The sequence below is a fragment of the Bactrocera tryoni genome, chromosome 5, assembly GCF_016617805.1.
Source record: "Bactrocera tryoni isolate S06 chromosome 5, CSIRO_BtryS06_freeze2, whole genome shotgun sequence".
Taxonomy (NCBI): Eukaryota; Metazoa; Arthropoda; class Insecta; order Diptera; family Tephritidae; genus Bactrocera; species Bactrocera tryoni.
In genome coordinates, this window is record NC_052503.1 from 41,399,621 (window position 1) to 41,427,409 (window position 27,789).

A 27,789-nucleotide genomic window follows, 5' to 3' on the forward strand; every position below is an offset into this window, starting at 1 on the left:
CTCTGTGTTTGTAACACCCACAAGGGAACGTTGGAGAGATTAGATTAGATAACTAAATGAGGATTGCATCGTGGTCTGGGGTCTCTTGTGCCCTCTCCTAAGTCACAACGTCTCAACTAGCCCCAGCAAATTTATAAATTTAAATATATTCCTAGGTGTTATTGAGGCGATGTGATCCCTAATGGAAACATGGATCCAAGGGACTCCTGTGAAGTCAATTAGCAGGTTCTGGTTCAGACTCCAAGTCGCAGAAGTCGCGGCAATTCGCACAAGAAGCTAGGACCATGTTAAATAAGTGCTTCTTGAACTTACAATGGCCAGTGTAGAAAGCTTCAAGATTTTCCCTTGAAAAATTGATAACATATTTAAACCTTTTGACCATGCCTAGGAGTTGTTGCCAATGCTTCTCCCCTCACACTGTTTCATCACTGTGGAACAGCCCCTTTGTGGTACGGAAACCAACCGCAATGAAAGGTTACTACCTCCTGCAGAACACGCAAGCAATTTGATCTTATACTCTTAAATCGCTTTGAGTGCCGCTTAACTGTCTTTGAGTATGACTTTACGTTCGTTGCGATAGTTTTCTTTGAGGTTTATCCCTACGCACCGTCTTATTGCAAAGACCTCTGCATGAAATATGCTCGAATAACTACCCATAGGTATAGAGAGTTTTGTGCTTGGTCCTGCGACCCCTGCGCTAATTCCCTCCGACGTTTGCGGTTTTCGAGCCGTCGTTATAAAACTAGATTGTACTGTCCTTAAGCAGTAGCTCAAGAGCGGAATCGTTCAATTCGGCCTTATTGCTGACTTTAACCTAGTTAGGTAAACCATTTTGATAATGCTATCCCTATGGAGAAGAGCCAGTGGTATTTTGCAACTTAGGTCCTTCATGCGTTGGGAAGAGATTACCTTACATCGCACACGCAGACGAGTCGTTTCAGCTTCCATAGTTGAAGTCCTACTGAAGTCTGCGATGCTTTAGAGCCCACGATCATGGTGTACAACCATCTCACAATCCTTGACTGGTAACACCAGGATGTACCAGCAAGCCGATTGCACACCATAAATGCCTTCGTAGCTTTGACCTAATCAACATGCTGCTTCCACCGCAGAGTAGAATCCAGCGTGATACCATGTTGCAAGAGTACAAAAATTAACCTGTGAAATGAAAATAGGTATTATCCAACCAAAAAGAGGCTTGAACGAAGAAATGCATTACCTAATAATTCTATATAATATTGATGAAATTTTCTGTCTGAATTTTTATATTGAATTAACACATCCAAACGTGTTTACTACATGTTACATTTAAAATTTATATACATACATACATATGTATATATATTTTTTCAATTCAACGAAAAATGTGTTTTAAAAATATTTTAAAGGTTAATCACAATTTTGCATTCACGTTCAGATATTATAATTACCATAAGTACATTTCATGAGTCTGGCGGGTGGGCAAAACAGGTGGAAGCAAAATGGAATTAAAAACAGAATTTACACATAAACAAATTAAGCTTGTGTGCATTCTCATAATGTCTGCCTCAATTTTATTGCGATTTATGCACTTCCACGAGAGTTACAAAGCAAAAACTTTAAGTAGAATTATATTTTGTGAATTACCTTGTTTTGTTTACTTATTTGATGAAAAATTTACCATGTACAGTGTGATTCAGATGAAAAGCAATAATATTGCATCAGACACTTACCAGTTATTATTAAATAATTAATTTATAAAAGTTTATCTTAGTTTAAAAATAAAATATCAATTTTGTTGATTTTTTTAATATTTCATAATACTAATGTCATATTTTTTTCTTTGCAGTTGTTCTTCGGCTTTGGTTTCAATTTAGTGTTAAAGAAGTAAACAAAAAAAAAATATTTATCATAATAATGTTGTAAATACATATATGTAAATATATATGAAAACTTACTAATATTGAGCTATTAGTAGTAATCCAAATGAAAATGTATCTTAACGCAAAACCCTTTATCTATTAGATTAAAACGACAACAGAAAAGTTTTTAAATTATTTTAATTGTAAGTCAAAATCAGATTTAATAACAAAGAAAATGAATAAATAACGAAGTAAAATTATATTAAAAAAATATAAATAAAAATTTCAACATCAGCAACGTTGAAATTTCCAACAAAAAAGTTGAAAAAACATCAACGGAGTTCAAAATTATTCAAAAAAACAAAAATCGCAAAATATAATCGAGCAAATATATGAAAAAAAGAGAATTGCCGATAGCGCTAAAAAATACATAAACGTAAAGAATACGAATGACGCGTGAAACTGTTGCTGCCGCAACGTTACAAATCGACGTACATACAACGACCGCTGACAACAACACATGTGCGCGTAGAGAAACCGCAGCAGCACCAGCAACAATTGCACCTTTGGCAGCGAGTGTGAAGCGTGCAAATCACCGTCGAGGACATTTGTCGAAATTTAATTCGACAACGGCAACAACAACAACAAATTGTTACAATACATACGACCGCGATAGGACGCGCTCGACCACACTTTTAAAATCAATAACGACGAAGCGACGCGGCGGCGATTTTATTGTATTGCATTAAGTTTGCAAAGGAATTTTTGCATTGCATCGGTTAGCGTATACAAATGAAAACGTCGCTTGTGAACGCGTCCAATTTCGACTACTCCAGTCGCCCCGTGTACGAGGGCGAACAACGGCACGTACTTCAATACGAGCAGCAACAGCTGCAACAGGACCAACTGCGGGCAGCAGAACAAGACGAGCCTCAGCAGCAACAAGAGCAGGCACTGCAACAACAACAACAACGCAATCATCAAACGCCGCGTACGTATCAAAGAGAACAACTACAATCACAACAGACTCGTCAACAGCATCAGCGTTATCACGACAAACAGTCCGAACCAGAGCAGCTGGATCGACAGCAACAAGAGAATTCTGCCGCTGCCACGTCGACAATTGTCTACCCATTCGTCGCGGCGCATATAAAGCACTCGCCGTGCGATTTTGAGGACGCTGAACAACAACAAAATCAACAGCACAAGCATCTGCACAAGCGTGCGGGTACAGTCATCGCCGAAGCTATAGTAGATAGTAGCGACGACGATATAAACGGTGATAATAATTTGGCGCAGAGTGTAATTTATATTGACGATAGCAATTGCGAGCAACCGCTGGAACAGCGACAACCGCTAAAAGAGACCAACGGTGATAACTGTGTCATCACCAGCAGCAGCAACAACAACAACAGTAATAATAATACCAGTAAACTTGCCACTAATAACGAGATAAGTGTAGTTACATCGACGAAGCGTCAGCAAACGTCCACGTTACGTTATCCCTCCTCCGTCGCGTCGAGCAAATACCAGCATAGTAATCAGCAGCAGCAGCAAAGACAGCCGTTGCAGCAGAAAATATCGAGCAAACGCAAGCGTGAAACAGGTGAGTGACAAAGTAATAGAATGTAGCTATCTATAATCAAGTTAAATTCGCCAACTAAGTCAACAGGAGTGGCGTAAAATAAGCGTAAATATTTAAATATGCAACTAGAACAATTAACACTTTGATAAATTAAAGTTCGCTGAGACATTCGGGCGCACACGTGCCCCAACACAGTCACATCTCACCCGGTTCGGCAGTGAAAGATGTATGTATGTATGTAATAAGCGACAAATACAATGAAAGTAATTTGAAATTCCGATAATTACAAAAAAAAAGTAATTAATTATATTCGTACATATGTATGTATGTACTTATATGTATGATCGAAAATACAACAAAACCTGTCTGTCAACATTGCATTTTTGCACTGAACACTCGCCCTTTACTGACGGGCAGAGGGCTTGGTCAACTTAACTCCGAACAAATCGCTCTGATTCCGTTCAACTTAAGCCTTGGAATTTCTTACAAATGTGTCGTACTTATTAAACATAAATTAACATATTTTTATTAATTCTGATTTATGTTTACTTTATACATGGGATCTAATAAATTAAGCTGAAATACTAGCTCTTTTTGCCCTTTATATCGGCTGGTTGTTGATTTCCCCTTTGCAAAAATATAAATACTCTTTAAGCGTATATTCTGTGCACTTGACAAATCGAAAAAAAAATATTGAAAATTTATCAAGATTTTTATCAAATAAAAAGCTTTGAGTTATGCTGTGGCAATCTTGATAAAATACAAAGTTTGAAGCGCAGCACTGTCAAGAGCATTTGACATCAGGACAATTTATTAAAAAAAAGAGCTTTTTGTTAGTTACGTCTCTGAATAGAAAAATTTTGATAAATTCTCAAACATAGTACGCTGTTGAATTTGTTAAAACCGCCCAACACCGGAGTTATGTTCATAATTTATTAGAAAAAGTCAAATCCAGCCGCGAGAAACGTGAGTGACCCTTGCACAGCTTCGTATTGGATATTGTAGCAGGTTAAACTCCTACTTATCTGGAATAGACCTCGACATATCCAACATATGTCCTGCGTGCAATGAATCTCCGTATGACACTGGCCACCTATTTGCATGCCCCTCCAACTCCAATCATCTTACACCCTTTTACCTTTGGTCCGACCCCGTCGAAACAGCACGTTTCTTGGTCCTCCCGTTAGATAACGTCGACGACAACCTAGATAATCCTTACCATCCTAACGGAGATTCGACAACCGTTAGAACAACAACAGCAAGTTCATTGTCGTTGCCGTTCTTTTTCTACGAATAGCTTCAGGCAAACGACGCATAACACTTATGTAACTAGTTTTCCTTAATGACAGTTTGGCCGGTCGTAAGGAATTCGGAGAGCACCACACCTCATTAATCGAAGAAAACTGTGATATAAACATAATTTTTGACCGGCTTTGACGTGGCTTTTTCGACTTCGGCTCACCTTTGCCACGACTTTCGGCCGATTGATTATCTGCTTCCGGGTCGTAAGCATATATCCAAGTCTCATCGCCAGTAATAATACGTTCCATGACATCCTGGTAGTCGGGAAGCATTGTTTACCGACGTAAACGCAAAGCTGTTTTTTGAAAAAAAAAAAATTGATTTCGGAACCAATAGTGCTTTCTTTAGGTCCATATGATCTGTCAAAATGATTTTCACTGATTCTTCAGATATTCTAACAATGCCAGTAAGATCTCTGACTGTTAATCGTCGATTCTCAAGCACGTGTTGATCATCGGTTGATGTGGATGATCCTCCTGGATGTGGATCGTCGTCAACGCGTTCTCGACCCTCTTTCAATAATTTTACCAATCAAAAACACTTGCTCGAGACAAAAAATTATCACCGAAGTTCTTTTCCAAGATTCTGAAGGATCACATTGTATCTCGGAAACCGACCGAACGCTTCGATATAGTATAAGTATATATAAAATTGGATTCTTATACTCTGTTTGACGTTTTTGGTCTTAAGGTATTTCCCAGGCTTTGATTCCTGCATGTTACAAGAGCATAAAATGTTCGATTGCAGCCGAGCTTAGCCCTTCCTTCCTTTTTTTTAGGGTTGCCAACACTTTACTACATAAATGGCGGCAAATTTAAATTTTGAGCTAATTTTGGGAAACACAATGTAATATATAAAACTTGTTTGCGATGAAAAGTTTTCACTGTAGTGTTTACTAGCTTGCAATAGGTGATAAGCGGCGATTGCATATGGAGACGATCACGTGGGCATGCAGGCGTAGAACTCTCTTTTGAACTGGCAACGCTCAACCCTAAGTTGTTTTGCATTTAATTCTGATAAAATTTCAAAATTCTGAAAACAAAATTCATTGCAACCACATACATATGTACATGCAAACATACATATGTATATTGTTTACTGTCGATAACAGTGTTGTAGTTATCAGTTTCGTTCGCACATATGCCACTTTGATAATACGAAAAGCCAATAGCAAAGTAATAGAGCGCAATGAAAATTTATATGAATGTATGTACATACATATATGATTTAATATTCATATTTTTTATTGGTCTGACTTTTCAGCGAGACGCCGGCTCGTTTTTTGCTATCTCCATTCCACGCCATATCAAAACAATTTTCGCTTATTATTACCGTGAATACACACATATGTACATATTTATGTGTGTACAATACTTACATTTTTATTTTTTTTTAGCACTTATTTTGATCTTATATTTCGCCTGTGTCGGCGTGTGTTTTGTTTATTGCGCCTTAGTTATAATAATAATTTGTTTTTTCACTTTTCGTCCCCAACTTTATTTTCGCCATTCGTTTGCGTACACCGTCCGACAATGAGCTCGTTCATACAATAATCAGTTCTCTTTGCCCCCTTTGAATTCAGCGTCTGCCAAATGCAGGGTGTTAAGCAGCTCCACGCGGTTCGTTCTGGATTTCATTTGCTTGTTTTCACGAAAGCATGCTTTCAAAATAAGTGTGCTTACCCTTATGTGCTTATGTGTTGACGCCACGAAGCCAGTAATCGTCGGCTTTTATTTATTTACCTTTTTTTGTTTTTTTTTTTTGATATTTCTTAATTTTTTTTTTTTTGTGGCTGGCTCATTGTGGTGCTTACTTTAGTGGAAGGTACCGCTTGCCATATTCATGTGTAGTTTTTGTTTTTGTGCATTATGATCGACCCAGCGTGGCGTTTGAAAGCGTTTTGTTTACTTGGCAGTTACTTGAGTGCTCGTTTCATAGTTTTTACTTTATTCCCTCTTCTTATATATTTCTTAATTTTTGTTTAATTTCTTATTCTGTTTAATAATTTTGTTTTTGTTTTTTGTATTTTTTTTTTCACAAATGAAAAGGTTTATTGCTTCAGAAGTTGAGTAATTTTTTACAAGCCGTCAAGTTGCTTAACTTTTAGCTTCTTTTTATAAAGAGCCGGTTTTGGAGTTCATCAAGCGTCGTCGATGAAATCGGACAGTCCGAAATCGAAATTTAAACAAGTCTGACTAAAAAGCGGTAAAAACTTTTATAACAACACTTTTGGTTATTGATTTGTAAAGGCCTTTTAATGACTTTTTATATGCATAAAGCATAAATTTGTATATTTGTGGGATATATAGTATATACATAGGTGTACTTACATACATAGGCAGATACAGTGTCTTACAAAAGTATTTCTCTCTCTAAAAACACTTTTTGGTCTCTCATGTAATCATTTAACTGGCTAATGACACGCGTGATGTTTTGCTCCAAGGCCTGAATCGAATCGGAATTGTCCGCATAGATTTTAGTTTTTACATATCCCCACAGGAAAAAGTCAAACGGTGTGATATCACACGATCTAGGTTGACAATTGACCGACCCAAGTCCTGAAATGAAGTGCTCACTGAAGTGTTCTTTCAATAAATCCATTGTTTGGATGTTATGTGTGGGAAGTGGCGCCATCTTGTTGAAACCAAATGTCGCACAGTGGCACCGCTCCATACATTTCTTGGTAAAAAATAGAAGGAGTGGTCGTACAACAATGAAACTTTGCAGAAACACTTCTCTGGACTAAATTAAGAAATTTTGAAAAAATCTTGGAAAACCGCCCACTGCCACACCCACCTCCCATATAACTGCAATTGCCAAAATTTTTATTTTTGGACCTAGGGACTTGAAATTCGGGACACTTCTTAATTGAGTTCTCCTGATGAAAAAAAATTAAACTTAAACGCAAAGTGACGTTATTTATACATTTACCTTGATAAAAATCTAATATAATATGCAATGTTTTAATTGAATATGTAACAGGCGAAAAATTGTGTTAGTTTTTATTTGTAATATTATGCAAGCACCACATCTTTAACAATGGGATCTAGTTCTAAGGAAATTTTGTTCGAATGACGCCTTAAGCTACTTATGTAAGGATCCGAAGTTATAAGAAGTCTGTTGAAGACATCAGCATTTGTGGAAATTAAAATCGGTGTTACTAAAAGGGACGGTAATAATAGGTGCTATATTTTCACTAAAAAATAAAAGAAAAGCAATAGCTATAAACTTACACACAAAAAAAATGCTTTATTTGGACAATAATTTTAATCTGATTTTATTGAATAACTTTCCGTCGACTTCTGTTAGTTTTTTAATTATAAAATTTCACTTTTTATAAAAAACCTTGTTGAATTTTTCTTATCCAAATATTTCTTTACATAACAAAATCATTAAAGTTTTGAAATTGGAAAGTGGAAAAATCCTATTTTTTCCGCCGAAATCCCACTGCGTGTCGCCGAGATCACAAATCTCTTTAAGTTGCTCTTCGTCCCAAGTCCGAAGATTTGGCTTGTTTACATACGCATTCAGCCAGAAATGAAAAGAAATCGCTGAACAAAATTTGCAACAAAAACGTCGGATCTTCTTGGGACTTTTCAGGAGCCCACAGAGCGAAGCGATCTCGCTTGGAATGGCGGAGCGGCTTCAGCTTTTGCACAAGCTGTATTTTGTACGCTTTCAATTTAAGATCTCGACGTAAAATGCGCTGAGTTGTTCCACGCGTCAGTCCAAGTTGCTGCGAATGAGATCGAATCGACTCTCCACAAGTTGAGCAAATCGCGACAAAAACATTCTTTACAAGACGTGAATTTTCGTAGTAAAGTTGAACAAACGTTGTTCAATCGTATGTTTTTCCATAATGAAATGCCAAACAGCACTTACCAAAAATAACATGACAACTTGACATACTAACTCACACGTGATCTGTCATAAAAAGGTTATTGAAAAATTCATTCTCTTCTTGGAGTACCCGTTATATATCCGGATATATATACTCGATTCCGATAAAGAAACGAATTTAATTTTCCAGTCAACGTGTTTCACTTTGTCATATATTGCTAATTGCTTCGTGATTTCTCTCATTTTATGGAGATCATACTTACATACATATGTATATTTAATTTTTCACATTTTCAAGATAACAAAGTAATTGGAATTAGCGAGAGACTTTTTTGTTATTGTAATGAATATTACTTTAGAAACCAATGAGAAACAGCGTTCTGTTTTATCCAGACATAATACTTTTAAATCTTTTTGCTTTCAGCTGAAATCATGTTTGGCTTATCTCTTTTTCCTTTGTTTTCGCGTGATTTAAAATGTAAAATAAAACTGGAAAACATTTTAGTACTTTGGAATATTAATAAATAGATAGAAGAGAGATGAAGATAGACTATTAACGATAGTTCTGTATATAAGCAAGAATATGTTCGCATGAAACGTTCATACCATTATTATATATGTACATATGCACACATACTTGCGTATTAGTGAGGTTATAAAATACGAAAAAATGCATTTCTTGCTTTACCTAACCATGATGTGCTGTGCTATGCCCACGTCAGCGCCCTTTTACTGTACTTTCTCCCATAAATCTTTAGCCTCATAAGCAAAAACAAAAACGAAGCGTTGAAAAGATCAAGAAAGAAGATAGAGGCAAAAACAAATGTAGAAAACTTCTACAGATGCCAAATGGCGTAGAGATAAAACCGAGAAAACACTCTATCCCATAGACGTTCCGACAATTGTGCACTATCGCTGTTGTTGTTTTGTCTCTCATTGTACTCTGTTTGCTACCTTCGCGCTCAGAATATACTCACATGCTCACACACGACTCGTATAAGACGAATCAGCACAATAATGCAATGCAAAAGGCTGAAATGATGGAAATGGCACCCAGCGTTGACAACAATTGCAACGCAGTCCGCAAAAAAGAAAGTCTACGTACTACCTCTGCATATTATCAACCGCGACAATAAGTGCAAGAACAACAAAAAACACTGCAATAAAAGCAACAATGTCGATTATTTGCGCCACTCATATGCACATCAACGTTTGTGGCCGCTTTCATGCCTGGCGAATATGTATATAGAGGTATTCATACATACATATGTCATGTGTGTATGTATGTCAGCACATATTTATATTTAATATTTAATTCTCACAAGCTTTCTTCTCCAACGTTGCAGTTTTAAGCAGAACGCGCTAAAAATAAATGATTTCCACAGCGTTCAGCAGCGGTAAGAGTGCAATTGGCGGCGACAGCAGTCGCAAGCAACGCAAACTGGCAAGAATGCAATTATTCTGCTTTAATAATGAGATAACCGACTTTGCTATTGAGGACCTGAAAGGTTTCAAACAATGCTTGTTTGGGTAAGGTACTCTATATGGACTCATAATCCCAGAAGATGTAGGACATCAGATAAAAATCATGTTATATGCCACTCTCATAGAAAGACGATGTTCATAAGCTTCGCTTGGGACGAATTTTTCAACATCAAATTCATTTGACATAGGCAGGAACAGTTAGTTATCAAGTAATGCTAGGTCCAAACTGTAAGGTGAAAGCTTAAAAATATTCCAACCAAGCTCTCAAAGCTTCTGGCTAGTCACTATAGATGTATGCGACCTAGCGTTGTCCTGGCGGAGTACAATTTCTCTCCTATTGACCAAAAATTAACTCTACTGTGCGATTGCTTAATTCCGACGTCCCAAATGTTGATAGTACAGATCCGAGTCAAGAGTTCGGCTGAAGGGGTGGAGGCCATACTAAATGATTTCCCACCAATCCCATCAATCACATAGAAAACCGACAATGATGACTTCAATGATGACTTGGCCACCGTTTTCGATGACTCATCGTAATTCGACCACTACTGCTTGTTTACGCGTATCCGATAGGCATAAAAAATATCTAAAATTTATCTACAAATTACATATTTAAGATTTTTGTTTGAATATTAGTATAACGTACTATTGGTTCATGATTGCAGGCTTGTGTGCGAATTAAATCATATGTATACCTATTTTTGTCTGGTGTAAACTCCTACGCAACTGAACCAATTTTAGTAAAATTTAGCTCACTGTGCTTAGTTTGGCACAACTTAAAAGATAAAATAGTTCAAATAGTCAAAACAAAAAATATTTATGTGTATTTCTAAACAAATGTATGGAAGTTGTTCAGATTCAAAAAAAAAGTAAGAGAGAGAAAGACATCAAAACTCATCACTGGAAGTAATACACAGAACAAATTAAGACTTAAACGGTAACGATATACTTTTCGGTGATGCCGTCTTACTACGTCTGATGATTTCCCACAGAGCTTGCCAGAAAAAACGTTTGGTCATCAAAAAGATTAACGGAAATATTCTTGATGCAACCAGTTTTTACTGGGAAGTTTAATGGCGAAACGGTGCTGTTGCAGCGTCTTTAAATGACGATCAGAATCTACGTTACCATTTAGAAGGCTATTTCCCATGGGAAAATATTCGTATCAAATTTCCAAATTTAAACCTTAAGTTCAATCCGTCATTTCGATGCACTATTCGTAAGACCTTTACATATTGTTATCTTATTTCATTGTCGTGTTCAAACCATTTGATGCCCTCAATGAAATTATCTACTTATCTCTGTTAAGCTTTTTGTAGATAGAGATAGTACCTGATGAAATCCGAGAGTTCTATATCTGGGTTGTGATAAAGATGGGCACTCGAAGAGGAAGTGTACAAACGTTTCCTTATTCCCTTCGAGTTTGCAACTGCGGCAAATGTTGCTATCGAACATTCCCATTTTGAACACGTCTTTTCGAAATGGCCCATAATAAGTCATTAGTTTTTGTCTTGTTATATTTTGGTCATATCTATTTCGCTATGTGGCATTTGGTTCCAGATTTCTATTAGTTCTCAACTGTTAGTTCAAATTGCATATTTAACTACATACTGCTCTTTCTCGGTGTCCGCTAGTATTGTCTTCGCTCCAAATTAAGAACAAGTGTAGTTGACCTGACAGTGAGCTTAAAGCCTTCCTACATTTGTTGACCACGCTGGAGTTTATCATTGGTGATGATAAGGTTAGCATTACCACTTGGCCATCTGTGTTTGCGGTTGCCGCTGTATCTTCCCGTTGTTATTCAGTAGAACTCCACATGCCTTCTCTATGCCTAGTACTTCCACTTGAATGATGCCAGCTGAGTTTGGTAGACCGAAACGCAGAGAGAGATATCAAGATCTTCGGAGTATACCCTCGTTCCTACTTCGCAGTTCATTTTAAACCCGTTTGTATAGTGTAGATAGTATTCTCCTGCCCTAAAAACCTCTTCTCCATTCTTGTCTAGAGGGCTTTATTGTCAAAAAACCACAAATTTGATTCAAATATTGATTGCCGAGTTTCAAATAGCTCCATATAGTAATATCTATTCAACAAAAAAAAGATAGTTTAGTTTCGTTCGATAGTTCTATTAAAAAAAAAACAAGATAGTTTCGTGGATAATATTCAAGCGACCTATGAGGTCTCCAAACAGGGAAATAGTTGGTCACCAAGGTCTCAGTGCATGACCATTAATCCAAGGAGAGCGATTTTGGAAGTTCGCCAAGCAGAAATCCAAAGCTTTATTACAAAAAAATAGATAGGAGTGTTTCTCAGCTTTCCCATTTAGGGGTCAGTAGGGTAATATTTTTCAATTTTTTTTTGCATTTTCTGTTCCCTTTTACCCTTAAAATTAATGTAGAAACCCCCTTTACCATTGGAAGGTCTCGAACAAGGCCCAAAAATAATAATACCGCTCTATCTGTATCCGTATCTGAGGTTATTTTGTGGTGTGATTACAAAACAAAATCTGGTATCACTGAAGATACCGGTTATACTATTTTAATGAAGTATTCTCGCTTATACGAATTCAACTCGATAACTTTGTTGTTGCTTTTACATATACTTTTTTTTTGATAAGAAAGCTGAAGCGAGCAAGGAAATGGCGAATCGAAGATAGCTTATGATTGAAACCAAGCTCGCTGAACTTGAAGTTGGCGTTGTTGCTTTTTCTAAGCTTTGTTACCTGAGTGTGCCTTTTTCATAAGAGAATGGATCTTTCGTAAAGAACTAATTATGTATGTACTTATAACAATAAATGCTCCACAGAGTCTATTTTTTTTGTTTTTGAGTTAGGTGCCACTTAGTACCCAGCACCTATGCAACATTAGTCGGAGTTTTTATAAAATATATACGAACTGAGATGGCTGGTAATTAATAATTAAATATACTGACAAGTCAAGAATTACAAATCCAAACTGTAGAAGTATATTTGTAAATATGTAACAATAACTAAGCATAGATCTAATTATGTTCATGTAGACATACATACATACATATATACTGTGTAGACTAGTATTAATAGCAACCTCCACGCAGTTTTGTCAAATTCTTCGTGTTTATGATTGCGCCAAGGTTGCCATACACCTGGATGGCTACACTGAATACGATTCGTGGGCATATTAATTATGTATGGCAGAAAAAGTTGAGTTAAAAAAACAAAAAAATAAAAATAAAAAATATCTGTAAGTGATCACGTAGCACGTAACACACATTTACACTGTGTCGTGTAAGTTATGGGTCACTCACAAATTATCGATTTTAGTGTTTTAATATTAACACCTCGTTGACAATAATCTTGTGCTCGTGTTGTTAGCACTGTTAGCACTGTTCTATTGGCAATTTGTTTTCCATATGACATTTAACTGTATTACTTTTTTACTACATTACTTTTTGTTAGTGAGTGACTTAAAACGAGTAGTTTTCAATAACAAAACAAAAAACTTTATGGACATTTTTTTTATAAAGATCAATATTTAACGATTTTCTAATTTTTATTGGCGCTTACGGTAGTTTTCTACAATATTTCGAAGTTGAGCGTTCTTCTCCGTTTTCAGTTGTCGCCAATTGTTCACGTCTCGAAATCTGACTTATACCATGTCCAGACCGACACTTAATCACACGATTTCGGCTGTTGAATGGATTATCCCATTAATCTTAAAAATTTATCAAGATTTCGCCATACAAAAGTGATAGTTCCAAATCACTTCATTGAAATGATTTGAAACTGATCCACGCTAAATCTCTCTGTGCGACTCTGATTTTGCGCAATCTACTTGTCAGCACTGGAAATCTGTTACATTATCACAGCTGATTTAGACACTACAAAGGGAAAAAAATGTAAACAAACAAATTTTTTTTTAAAGCAATGAATCTAATTTCATCTGAAAATCGACTTAACAAATGAAAAAATGCATCCATTATTTCTATTATATGGAAAATATTAAAAAAAACCGTCTTTTTATTTCAAAATACTATATGACAATCTTTTCTTTTGATAAATATTAAGCGATGTGAATTCTTGAATGACAATAACAGCTGTTTTTTGATCTTTCTAACGGCAGTGAGAACACTGTTGGGTTATGAAATGCATAAATATAATCTAATCTTTTAAATTTTCGGTCTGAACATGGTATTAGATTTAATTGCCTTTGTATTGTTTTTTATATTTCCTTCCGCATTTGAATGACTGTCAATCAACGGAAATCTATACCAGCACTTATTTGACTGAATGTGGTAGGTTTATTTGAAAGCTTACGTCAAAGAAAACTGAAAAAGAAATAAAAAAAACATAAAGCGACAAAAATAGCGCATAGATACATATGTACATAGTTATGTATCTCATTGCTGTGTATGGCAACACTGTGTACTCGTTGTCTTGCCGCCGCACCTTTTGTCCGGCACGTCAGCCGGTGCTCATTAATAGGCCTCTAATGCCCTTCGCATAAATTGAATAGCACAACAACATGAAAATGCAAAAACGAATATAAACAAATAAAACAAAAGAAGTGCGGAAGATGAAGCAAATGCAAAGATATGCTTAAAATACGCGCAATTTCGACAACTGGTCGCATTGAAGTCGAAAACGCCAACTGTCAAGTTAGATTGCCGAAAGTCTAATTTTTTAGAGGTTTTTGTGACAGCTGACAAATAGAATAATCAACCCATTTACGAGTTACGATTTACATTTGTACAAATTGTATTCATCAATGCACAGGGTTACACACAGACACATCTATTTTAATGGCTGCTGTCCGAACTACCCTTGAAACGGCGCACAAATTATAGTTCATGTTGCTATTGTTGTTGCGGAGGACAAATAAATGTGAATTTTTGCATGAATTCACAAATTCTTAGAAATATTTATTATGTTTATTAATTTTCGTCCGGCACGCCAATAATTAGGTTTTTACATTTTTGGACGTGTTCGCTATAATAAATAAGTGCGAATTTACATTATTTTTAAATGTATGTATGTATATCTCGTCACAAATTCTATGCAATTCCGTCAGAATCAAATCGGTTGGCTGCTTTCTCTTGTAAGTGCTTTGTTTTCAATTCAATTTCATTATGTAAGTCATCTGTGGCACATTAATATTGATCATTATGGGAGATCAGCTGACTCAATTCAAATGTCATTTGAAAGTTTTTTTGCATCATCATCATCGTCACTTTCATAATAAGCGGTACTTTCAATAACAATGCAACATTTTTGAGAATGTAACGGTTGTTTTTTAGACGTGTGGTTTTCAAAGCGGCCATACATTTTTCAGTGTTGGTATTTTTGACAGCTGTTAATTGATTTATACTCAATTTGGTTTGCAATTTCCTAGTGAGCGGACTTAAGATAAGATATATAGACAAGAATTGCACCCCGACCTTAGGTTTATTGTGCCCTCTCCTAACTCACAAAGACTCATCTAGCCCCAGCATATTGATAGGCTGCTAGCGAAGCGATGTGATCCCTGTTTGGAAACATGGATCCCAGGGCCTTTATCTTGAGTCTACAGACTGCTATGCAGTCAATTAGCAGGTGTTCTCTGCTTTAAAAAGGCTCGGCAAACTTTCCATGGTATGGAGTGTTTGGTGCGTGGTCCTGTGACTCCTGTACCTATCCCCTCTGACGTTTTCGTGCCGTCGGTGTACCAATTGATTGCAACTACTATCCCTAAAAAGCAGCGTGAGAGTGGAATCATTTCATTCAGCCTTGCCGCTAAGGGTAACCTTGAACTTCTTGGTGAAGTTTACCCTTTTGCTTATGCTGCCTCTTTTGAGAAAAGCCAATGGTATTGCACCACTTAATTCTTTCATCCGCTGGGATGAGACTACCTTACCTCTGTCACACCCTTCTGCTACCATTTGGAGCAGTGTGGCAGGTTACTAGATAAAGTGGTGTGACTTCATATACTGCGCTATAGAGCCATGTTTAATGACTTTTTCCTACCTGGAGGAGGTGCAGAATGGTAATGTGGACGAAAATTGATTCCAACAAGACAGCGCTAAATGCCATGCAGTCTTCGAAACAATCAATTTATTGAAGGAAACTTTTGGTAAGCACCTTATCTCGCTTCTTGAGCCGGTGGAGTAGCCCCCAAGATGGTGTTATTTAACACCGTTGGACTATTTTTTGTGGGGTTATGTGCAGTTGCTTGTCTACGCAGAAAAGTCCAAGACATTAAAACGTCTTGGAAGGGAATATTTGGCCCGTTTTTTTTGACAAGCAGCCCCAATTGCTGCAGGAAGTGGTTTAAAATTGGGAATCTCATCACTGAGAAATTAAATCAATGTCTTTATATTTGTTTCTAAAAACTTAGGTCCAAAAATTAAATATAAGACTTTATAGGAAACAACTCTAATGTGTTTCTAAAACATGTTTTTAGGCAGAAAAATAATTTCTATTTCCTAGAAAATATCGTGCGTTAGAAGACATGTTAGCGCAGGGTTGCATCAGAAGACCGGCTCATTTTTTTGAACGTCTGGGGGCCTATTCTGTAACTCGATTCGAAAATGTATTCTATTCGAAATTCGGATCTACTATGCTAAAGTTGTGCCACCCTGTGCCAGAACAAATACGTACAACTTTCGTTTTTGCTTTCTACAACTCAAAAGCTAACGAATATTTTATTCGAAAATTGGCTTGAAAATCCGAAAATCGAGTTACAGAATATAAAAAATCCGAATTCGAGTAAATTGTTTTTCGAATCGAGTTACAGAATAGGCCCCCTGGTATGTTTGTTCGATTCATTACTTTTTGATGCTGAAATAGTTATTGTTCTAGTTGCAAAAAAATCTTTTTTTTTCTTCTAAAGCAACTGCACGTCATCATCTATGAATTTTCCAGTCAAAAATGTTACCTCGATCGCATTGTTTATTATTTTCTTGACTGACAATGTGGTTACGTTGCAAAGTGGATTTATGTTTCGAAGAATGAATCACATGATCAAACGTATACATAGTTTACGATTCTGTAAAGGACAGACAGACAAACATTCCTCTTTACATATCGTCACCTAAAATGTAAAACAACGTATCATCAAAAAAAAAATCCAAAAACGCTGTTCGATATGTTTGCCCGCTGTCAAACATTTTACAACCAAAATGTTCCAATTTGTGTGGTTTCAATGATATCGTTCCTTTCTTCGCCAGCAAGTGATGTTATGTTGTTTTGCACTTTAGGTGCCAGTATGTATATGTATGTATAATGAGAGTTTACACCTCTTAAAATATTCCGGCAGAAAATGCAAAGGCACTTCAATCCATCAAAGAGAACATGACAACATTTTTGCTTGTTTCCAAAGGACCTCCAACAACTTTTTCTGAGAAAACACTACGCGTTCTTATTAAAATTATAAGTTTACTGCCATAGCTTGCATTAATTTGGGGAACTCATATACATATACATACATATGTATATGTATGTATGTACATATGAATACCCTAAAGTACTGGAATAAATTTGTAAGCTTTCCGCCGCTCCGCATTTATCATTATACCACACAGCTTGAGACTATAAATGAAATTATGTGTAATTTTTACTTTCCATATTTCCCACAGTCAATGCGCTTTCAATATTCCATATTCACTTTCATAACTCAAATCGAATTCAGTGTTTGCCATTACTTTAAACCACTCATAGATATTTGAAAAACAAAAAACAAAAATGTCTACGCATGCTTACCTGCCTATTTCCATAAGAAACTTGTACATAGTATGTATGTATGTACTTAGTACGTAATGTGTATGTGTGTTCATATATGGTTTATATATTGCTTAAGGGTAACGCACATGGTAAATTCGAAAAAGTATATTAATGCCTTCGTTCCACTTTACTTTATTTAATTTTTATCGAATTTGTTGGAAACAGCTGCCAGCCGTTTTTCTTCACGCTCCTTAAGAAGCACTTAAAATATGTAATTGTGCTTGTTCTACATACATACATACATATGTGCTGTACACATATGCACCATATATAACTGTAAGAATTTTCAAAATTTTCACTGGGGTGCGTTACTTCACATTGACCTACTGCAGAGCTGCAATCGGTTATGTATCAGTTATTTATGACTTTGCCGCTGAAACAAAACCGTTGCAGGAAGTGAGTTTCAAATGCACAAATGCATTTCGCGGATAAATTTTTAACGTGGTACAGTGTTTCCTAGTCTTGTTCTAAAATATTTTACAACCTTGCACATATATTTCGCATATTGATGTCGTATGAGTTGTCGTTGTCAGAACATATTGTCAAATTAAGGGGGTATTCTGGTCTAGAAGCATGAATTTCAGATAATTTTTAAAGTGTCGTAAAAAAAAAGGCAATTAATATTTTTACTATTCATTTTTTTATTAGTTATTTGTTAATTTTAGAAGAGTACAGAAAAAATTAAAAACTAAAAAAAGTAAAAAAATTCGAAAATTATGAGCTGACGAAGTGGGGGGTCTTTAAAAAATTCCACGTGACCATACCCATGATTTCAACCCTCCTAGTTATCTGAAACAAAAAAAAAAAAAGATTAATAATCTAGAATAATGTCGCAATGGCCGGAACTACGGAAAAGTGGGAAACAATTTTTTTCACTTTTTCACTTTGACTATTTCGAATTTTTTAAAAATAATAAAAATAAAAATTTGGGGATGGGGCTAGTTCCAACCATAGACAAGCCTATAAAGAAGACTCTATAAAAATTTCAAGTAAATCGGTCCAGTAGAACCTGAGAAATCGTGGGTATCGTTCCGAAAAAGTCAGTTTTGAGAAAAACGTGTTTAAAGTTTAGGAGACAATTCTAGTGAACACGGACGCCACGTCACAAAATCGGCTGTATCTCCGAAAATAAGTCGAATTTTGAAAAATCCTTCCAAGGTCATATTTTTGAAAGTCTAAGCTTTCAAGATATGCAAAAAATCGATTTTTTCAAAATGCTAGACAAGAATACCCCCTTAAGGACCAAATGCAATTTCGTAAAAGATTCCATTCACTAATACATAGTTGTTTTAACTTATTTTTTTTTTATTTTACTTTATTTTTTTTTTATTTTACTTTATTTTTTTTTTTTTTATTTTACTTTTATTTTTTTTTTTTTATTTTACTTTATTTTTTTTTTATTTTACTTTATTTTTAATCGATCAGGCACCCACTTGTATAGAACCTTCGCCTATCATGGCATCGCGTTTTCGCACTACTTCAGGGTGGCGTTCCATATTTCTCGTCATAAGATTTATATACCTACTTCCTGGTCACATTTTGTAAGCGTACTAGGTTTCAAAGTATTTTTTACGTTCTTCCAGTTTTCCTTGTTTTCAAGCCTAAAAGTTACGATGCGCATTCAGGGAGCCGCCCAAAGTGTCAAGCCTAGTTCGCTGTACTTGTTACCTTATTCATACCGCATTCATTTGAAGAACGCGTGGACATCTATGTTACGTAGCGTAAAAACCACCTCACCATGTTTTTTGTGGTGGTGACATTTCTTTCTTGCTTCTTCAGCGTCCACATTTTCATTCGTTCAAATGCTAGTAAATCGTTGGACATGCTTTCGCTTATTATATATGTACGCAGTTTCGCGCGATACACATGTTTTAGGGCTTTGAGTCGATAATTTTTCAATGAATCTGCCCATAACTCTGCTCCGTAGAGCAAGACATTTAATGTTGTCGACATCAGAAGCTTCCGTTCTCCTCCCTCGATTCGCCGATGATGCCATCAACCTGCCAAGCAGGAAAGTTATGTTAGACGGTTTTTCCTCAGCGTGTTGGATTTGTACCCAGTAGGTAAGCCTGGATTCTAATTTTGCACCCAGGTAGTTGACAACCTTTTGAGTTTGTTGTCCTCATGTTTATTATAGCAATACTAGCTGCTTTTTTACAGTGGCAAAAATACCTCTCGTGGCAAAAAGACCTCTCGTGTCAAGACACATTTACGCTCTGATCACCTGATAGCGTTACTACAAGGAGCGTTCCAAAACAAACAGGACTAAAAAAACAAAAATGGTTTTTTCGGCAAAATAAATTTATTTTATTCAAAATAGTCTTCTTTTGCTTGAATACAGATTTTTGCACCGTTCAAAAGCATGTCGAATGAGTGTTTTAGCTCCAGTATGCCGGTGCAAGCCTTTTGAATGGCCTCTACGTCTGTATAACGCTTTCCTTTCATGGGGTTTCCGGATCGTAAGCATAGATGCAAGCCTCATCGGCAGTAATAATACGTTCCAGGACATCCTGATAGTCGGAAAGCATTGTTTCACAGATGTTAACGTGATGCTGTTTTCGAAAAAATTGAATGATTTCGGAACCAATAGTGCTTTCACTTTTCTTAGGCCCAAATGATCTTTCAAAATAGGTTCTACTGATTATTCCGATATTCCAACCAGTAAGATCTCTGATTGTTAATAGTCGATTCTCTAACACCAGTTTCTTTATTTAATGGCGTCTTGATCATGAGTTGATGTTGATGGCCGTCCTGGACGTACTTCGTCGTCAACGTGTTTTCGACCTTCTTTGAATAATTTGTACTTGCTCGCGACAAACCAATCTCACCGAAGGCCCCTTTCCAACATTCTGAAAGTTTCGCCATCAGAAATTTGATTCCGCACCTAAAATTTAATGGAACTTCCTTATTGAATAATTTCATTCATCGTAAAAATCGCCGAATGTACTTAATGTACCTCAGAAAGACAAGCGTATACTAAACACTAATGTCTATTTGATATGATATTTGACACAGATGTCACTGACAGTCATACCAACCTAGGAAAAAAAATATTTCGACGAATAGGTTTTCTTGCAAAATTTAAATTACGAAGTCTTACTATTTATTGCCCAGAGTAATATGTCTTTGTAAATTTTACTTAGTATATTTAAATGACTTTAAGCGAATTGCTATTTTCCTTAATATTCGTATTTTCTCATTTAATGATGAGAACTTAAAGATAATTAAATCTTAGTATTTTTAATGTTTCGTTGTAATTATCTAGTAATCAAACATTTATTATTTGTGCAAATTAGTTAATACATGATTACTTCAATTACTCACTTTTTGCAATATTTTGCTTGTTTAACTTAAAATAATTAGCAAATAATTGTATAATACTTTTTTTTGAGCTTTTAGTTTCACTCGCGCCAAAGTTCAAAATCTCTGCATATTTTCCTTAACCCACTTTTACATACACTTGAGGATATACATACATACATATTTATGTCTATGTCTATTTGCAAAATTATTAAAACATTGTAATTATAACTGAGAGCAGAGAACAGAGAGCAGAGAGCGGAGTTGCACGCTTACTTTCTGGGTTAATTAGTTTGGTGCAATGGGATTTTAATAATTTGCTGAGATTCAATTTTTGATAGCCAATTATAAGCACGTGATGGCAACAATCAAGCAAGTTAGCGATACGTAATAAAATTCCATAGTGGGAATGTCTACAGTAGCTTGGAAAGTGAAGTTAGGTTAAAACAAAAACAATTCTAGAACTTCTTTCAGGGCTAAGTTCGGGTGTCACCGAACATTTTATACTCTCACGCATGATAAAAGTGATAATCGAGATTTCATTATCAGCGTTATCCGTCGTTTAAATATTTTTTTTATATTTCAAATACCGTATTTGTGTAAAGTTTTATTCCGCTATCATCATTGGTTCCTAATGTATTTATATATTATACAGAGAAGGCAAGGTCGAATTCAAAATAGCGCATGTCATCAGGGTGTTAAGAAAATATTACATACCGAATTTCATTGAAATCGGTTGAGTAGTTCCTGAGATATGGTTTTTGGTCCATAAGTGGGCGTCGCCACTCCCATTTTCAATTTTTAAAAAAGCCTGGGTGCAGCTTCCTTCTGCCACTTCTTCCGTAAAATTTAGTGTTTCTGACGTTTTTTGTTAGTCGGTTAACGCACTTCTGTGATTTTGAACATAACCTTTGTATGGGAGGTGGGCGTGGTTATTATCCGATTTCTTCCATTTTTGAACTGTATATGGAAATGCCTGAAGAAAACGCCTCTATAGAATTTGGTTGACATAGCTATCGTAGTTTCCGAGATATGTACAAAAAACTTAGTAGGGGGCGGGGCCGCGCCCACTTTTCCAAAAAAATTAGGTTCAAATGTGCTCCTCCCTAATGCAATCCTTTGTGCCAAATTTCATTTTAATATCTTTATTTATGGCTTAGTTATGACACTTTATAGGTTTTCGGTTTCCGCCATTTTGTGGGCGTGGCAGTGGGCCGATTTTGCCCATCTTCGAACTTAACCTTCTTATGGAGCCAAGGAATACGTATACTAAGTTTCATCATGATATCTCAATTTTTACTCAAGTTACAGCTTGCACGGACGGACGGACAGACAGACATCCGGATTTCGACTCTACTCGTCACCCTGATCACTTTGGTATATATAACCCTATATCTGACTCTTTTAGTTTTAGGACTTACAAACAACCGTTATGTGAACAAAACTATAATACTCTCCTTAGCAACTTTGTTAATTATCAATTATCTATGTATGTACATACATATGTCTTCTTCCTCATTGGCGTAGAAACAGCTTACCCGGTTATAGCCGTGTTTACAACATCGCGCCAGTCGTTCTTCCTATTCGCTTTTTGGCGCCAATTGGAGATCCCAAGTATAGCCAGGTCTTCCTCCACCATGTCTTTCCAACGGAGTGGAGGTCTTCCTGTGTTTCTTCCGGCGGGTACTGCGTCGAATACTCTCAGAGCTAGTAGCCGCAGTCTCTTAATTCGCTTGACTATATCAACATCGTCGTATATTTCGTACAGCTCATCGTTCCATCGTCTGCAGGGAACTTTCTTTACTTTGGTGAACTTCTATACATGACTCCATCCTCCACGTTAAAACACCATTCAAAATAGGTTTCCATATAAGATCTTGTTTTTGATCGTTTAGTTTGTAAGGCGGCTATATGCTATTGTGATCCGATATCTGCTATACCGACAAATGAGCAGCCTCTTCGAGAAAGAAGTACATATACAGACAGACGTATATGGCTAGCTCATCATGCTGATCATTATAATATAGTAGATGTACGTATATTTTACAAGGTCTCCGACGTTTCGTTTTGGGTGCTAAATCCTTCATGGCAAACTTTATATACCCAGTTCAATGCACAAAAATGTTAACCTAATTCACATAATGTTGGGAATTTGACTTATCAAAGTATTTTTGTAATATCGAGAAATTATAATTGTTAATATCTTTTTATAACAGTTGAAATGCCTAACGCAACACTTTTTCAATTAGTTTTTTCTTCACACTACTGTAGTACATATAGTACGAATACACTCGTGTGTCTATTCAACTATAACTTACATTTGCCTGAATTTCACAAAATTTATTAAGTCCATAACATTGTTTACGCTGTCAAGAAGTCGGTTAGTCTGGGCAGGTACAAGGAAATGTGATAGGTCTGCTGGAGTTCGTATAATTTACGAAGTTGTAAGATCCCCTTTGTGAGACATTGAACCAACCAGTTGAATTGGCAACACATTTTTTGTGCTCTTTTGCTCTCCAAAGGGGAATTTCTTTAAAAACAAAAAAAAAAAATTAGTCGAACAATTTGTACTAGCTATAGAGCAATAAAATCAAATTTTTGATGGAATATAATAATATTTCTATAGATTGGTTTTAATGGGCGCATCTTGCACATATTGTGCTCATTTGGATACATTGAAAGTGAGTTCGTAATCTAGAAGATCAAAGCAGTTTTTTTTTTTTTTTTTTTAATGTAAGAATTACTATCTTCCCCACACTGATCTTTCAAAAAAATCACGTCACTCTTTAATGCGCTATGAACAAACACTTTGCGGTTACAGTTTCGTTTCCTGAACTCATGTCAGGACTGTCCTTACGTAAATGCTACATACTATCTACCATAAATCGTTCTTAGAGGCCAATCCACAGGTCCATGACGTTCAAGTTTCCTGCAATTATTTGATTGGTTTGTTGGCTGTCTCGCATGTAGCGCCGTCTCGTCGTGAGCAAGGGTCGTCCACATCAACATCCTCCAATTCAAATATGAAAACGTCCTTAATCATGACTATAGCGTCCGCCATTGACTGTAACAATGATTCTCTCTATCCACAGAGAACATCAAACACCAAACAATGAAGAGAGAATGTAACGATGTCTTGTGAAAATCGGGATCGATGGTCATCTCATTTTGGATCCATTCATCGAACCTGCGACGCGCTTGATGGTCGTTCGGTGTCAAATCTTGCAAGAGTTAGAATTTCTAAGCCCGCAAACCAAATTGCTTCCTCACAGTCCTCCATAAAATGAATGTACACAGCTCCAATTATTGCGCCAGATAGTCGATGGTCTCATTCGGGTCTCCTTCGATAATCTGCTTCTGTTTCGGAATAAGTGGTAAACCAAACTCAGTATAAATCAAGTAATAGCTGTCAAAAAGTACAAGTCCGAAAAGAGTGTTGGCTCATTCAAAACCAGACGTCTAAAAAAGCACCCTTTACTTTGATGATGAGGCTTTATCATACGGTTGATGATCATACTGTAAGTCAGTTCCACGTTCTCTATTGAATTTTTCAATGTTTCCCATTCTTATAATGTTTTTGATTTTAGATCATAGGCTTCTGTTAGCTCAAAAAAGATAGGTACATATGAGTTTACGACTTTGATGGTATGACAATTCGCTTTTCGAATCATGCAATCCATTTACAGCGACCATGCTTTATACAGGGCACTCGAAGTGTAACCAATTAAAAAAGCCATAAATTCGGTTTGGAAAATCATTTTTATTTATTTTAAAGTACAAAATGTGGGAAAATAATCATAAATTCAGGACCAATTCACTTTTGCTCGATATGACCACCTTTTGCCTTAACTATGGCCTTGAGACGGTCAAAAAACGAATCGCAAGCTGTCCGAATGTGACTTGCCGGTATTTTGGCCCACTCACGGACAATGGCTTTCTTCAGCATCTCGAGACTGGTGTATTTTTTACTTCGGACCTTGCTCTCCAAAATGGCCCAGAGAGAATAATCCATTGGATTCGCATCTGGTGAATTCGAGAGCCATTGTGTGGTCGTAATGAAGTTCGGAACGTTGTTTTTCAGCCATTCTTGGTTCACTCGCGCTTTGTGAGACGGTGCTGACTCTTGTTGAAACGTCCATGGCTTGCGACCGAAATTGCCCACGGTTTCAAAGCAGCCTCCAGAACACTTTCCCGATAATATGTCGCATTTACTTTGACGCCAAGCTCGATGAAAACAATTGGAGAGCGCCCATTTGCGGTGACAGCGGCCCAAACCATTATTTGTGGCGGGTGCTGCCTCCAGGTGGCCAACCGATGACTTAGATTCTCGACTGAACGGTCGGTCAAGTAAACCCTATCGTTTTGAGAGTTTACGAATTGTTCAAAGGGAAAAATTTTTTCGTCAAAAAACACAATGTTAGAATTTGACCGTTTTCGGCCAAGCGAAGCAACTGCTTTGTCTTACTTGTTGCTGCTTTGGTGTGAGATCAATGACCTTTTGGAACTTGTAAGGCTTGACCTTGAGCTCATCTTTCAATATGCTTCAGATGCTGCGGTCGGATATTTTCAGTTCTTTAGCCATTTGATTGGCACTTCAACGCGGAATTCATCCATCTCAAGTGATGTTGCAGTCTCTTGATGACCACCTCCATGGCGTTTTGAGATGCGATAAACAAAACCTTTAATCACATTAAGGTGTTTGAGCTCACGAACAATTGCTGGCTTTGATATTCCAGCTAAATATAAAGCAATCACACTATTACGTCTGAATTCCATCGCTGATCACTTTTTTTGCGTTCACTTTTGGCAAAACGCTTTTGTACACTTGTGAACAATACTCCGAACTGCGACTAAACGAATCGCAATTTGACGGTAATACGTCTAGGTGGATGGCATAATCCATAAGTTATTCAAAATTCAATTCAATAACTGAATACAATCAGACACCAGTGCAGCTATTTGCTAAAACTTAGCGAACGACGTGTTTTAACTTATGCTGCCCACAAATACATTACAACTACAAAATATTTAGTCGAACCCATTTTATTTCCGCATAAACACTAAACCCGTCATCAGTCCTAATAATATTGTTATCACTAGCAGAACACATTTATGACCCACCATCCACCACCGGTTTAAGTGTCCCTTAAAAAGACGACAAATGAGCACTGCGAAATGGGCAGCGACTGTGAGCAAACCTCGCCTTGCCGCCAATTACACAATAAGGAAGCTCTGTCATTTCGATTAACCGTACGCAACCGCTGAGCTATTTGACTATTTGCTCGCTGCCTCGCCTTTGATGTTCACGTTGACATTTGCACAGTTTTGCGGTGAGTGACTTAGAGTCTCCCGCGCGCCAAACAGCACAAACCATGTCATTAAGGTGTTAAATAGGTGTCCTTAAGCCGCAGAAATTACTCGGTCGCTGGAGGAGACTCTTCAACGCACCTTTACGGTTGCTTCGGCAATTTTCCGTGCATACACATTACACATGTACACGCATATAAAACCGAAGCATAAAAAGCTCATCACACTGCTTATCTACCTTGCGTAATCCTTATGAAGAGCGCCCATCACCTTCCCGAAAAGAAAATTGCCGCTGAGAACGCGTAATGAGTGTGTTAATGAAAACTGCTTGATGTCATCTCGTGTCAGTGAGTGTGCCGGCATGAAGCCATTTACTCGCCTTTCCTTCTTCCTTACTTTCTATACTGGTTGACCACAATGGCCGCCAGCCAAACCGCTCAGTGGTTTATTTTTTCCTTGTCATCTTCGTGTCTACTTTTTTACTGTTAATTGCTTTTGCTTTTCGGGCTGCCCAAGCCTGCCCGCCCACACCCAAGACAAGTATGTAAAAGTCAAGCCGTGCAAAAAGCCGTTCAAGATTTGCAAGGAATTTCGTGGCTCATATTTAATGCGTAAAAGCGCAGCCAAAGTCAAATGCAAAACAAGTCAAATAGCAGCAATGCCAAGGCGCAGCTTAACTAAACTGTGGGCGTTTCACGCGGCCAATATAAGTACTGGCAAGCGTGTTTTTAGTCGAATGCTGGCACTTTCATAACTTTATGCCTAAAAATAGCTGGCATTTTGTGGGATTGGAAATGCTGTTCTAAAGAGTTTTGAGGATAATAGGGGACAGTGAACTATTCGCGACAATCCCGAAATGTAGTTCATAGAAATTAATATGAAAAATAACGGTATTTAATATTATGCTAAAGTATTAGTCGCACCTTAAAAGCTTTTCTACGCTACTTGATGAAGACCGTGAACGCAGTGGACGCACAAAAGAGATTGTTACCGACGAAAACATCAAAAAAGTCCACAAAATAATTTTGGATGACCGTAAAGTGAAGTTTTAGAGATATGTAAGTACCTGAAGCTCTAAAGATATCACATTAATACAAAACAAGCCAGGAAGAGTTAAGTTCAGATAAAACCGAGTATTTTATATTCTTGCAACTTGCACGTATTAAAGCCAGCACATGTATATGAGACTTATTAGTTACATATATGGGGTCTCGAGCGAGTTTTCACCGGTTTTTCTTTATTTTAAGCACAGTAATGGACCGATCGATGGAACGATGAGCTGTACGAGATATACGACGACATTGACATAGTTGAGCGAATTAAAAGACAGCGGCACCGCTGGCTAGTTCATGTTGTCCGAATGGACGAAAACACTCCAGCTCTAAAAGTATTCG

At 36.8% G+C, this 27,789-nt stretch overlaps 1 protein-coding gene across 3 annotated transcripts in view; it reads left to right on the forward strand.

Annotated features, from left to right (window-relative positions):
• The first annotated feature begins 2,609 nt into the window (after positions 1-2,609).
• The window catches only part of LOC120776927 (homeodomain-interacting protein kinase 2), an 82,529-nt gene continuing 57,349 nt past the window's right edge, over positions 2,610-27,789 (forward strand). For all 3 annotated transcript variants that reach the window (XM_040107999.1, XM_040108000.1, XM_040108001.1), the window contains exon 1: positions 2,610-3,447. In XM_040107999.1, the coding sequence (XP_039963933.1) occupies positions 2,634-3,447 (814 nt within the window). In that variant the 5' untranslated portion in view covers positions 2,610-2,633. The remainder of the gene's footprint in view (positions 3,448-27,789) is intronic.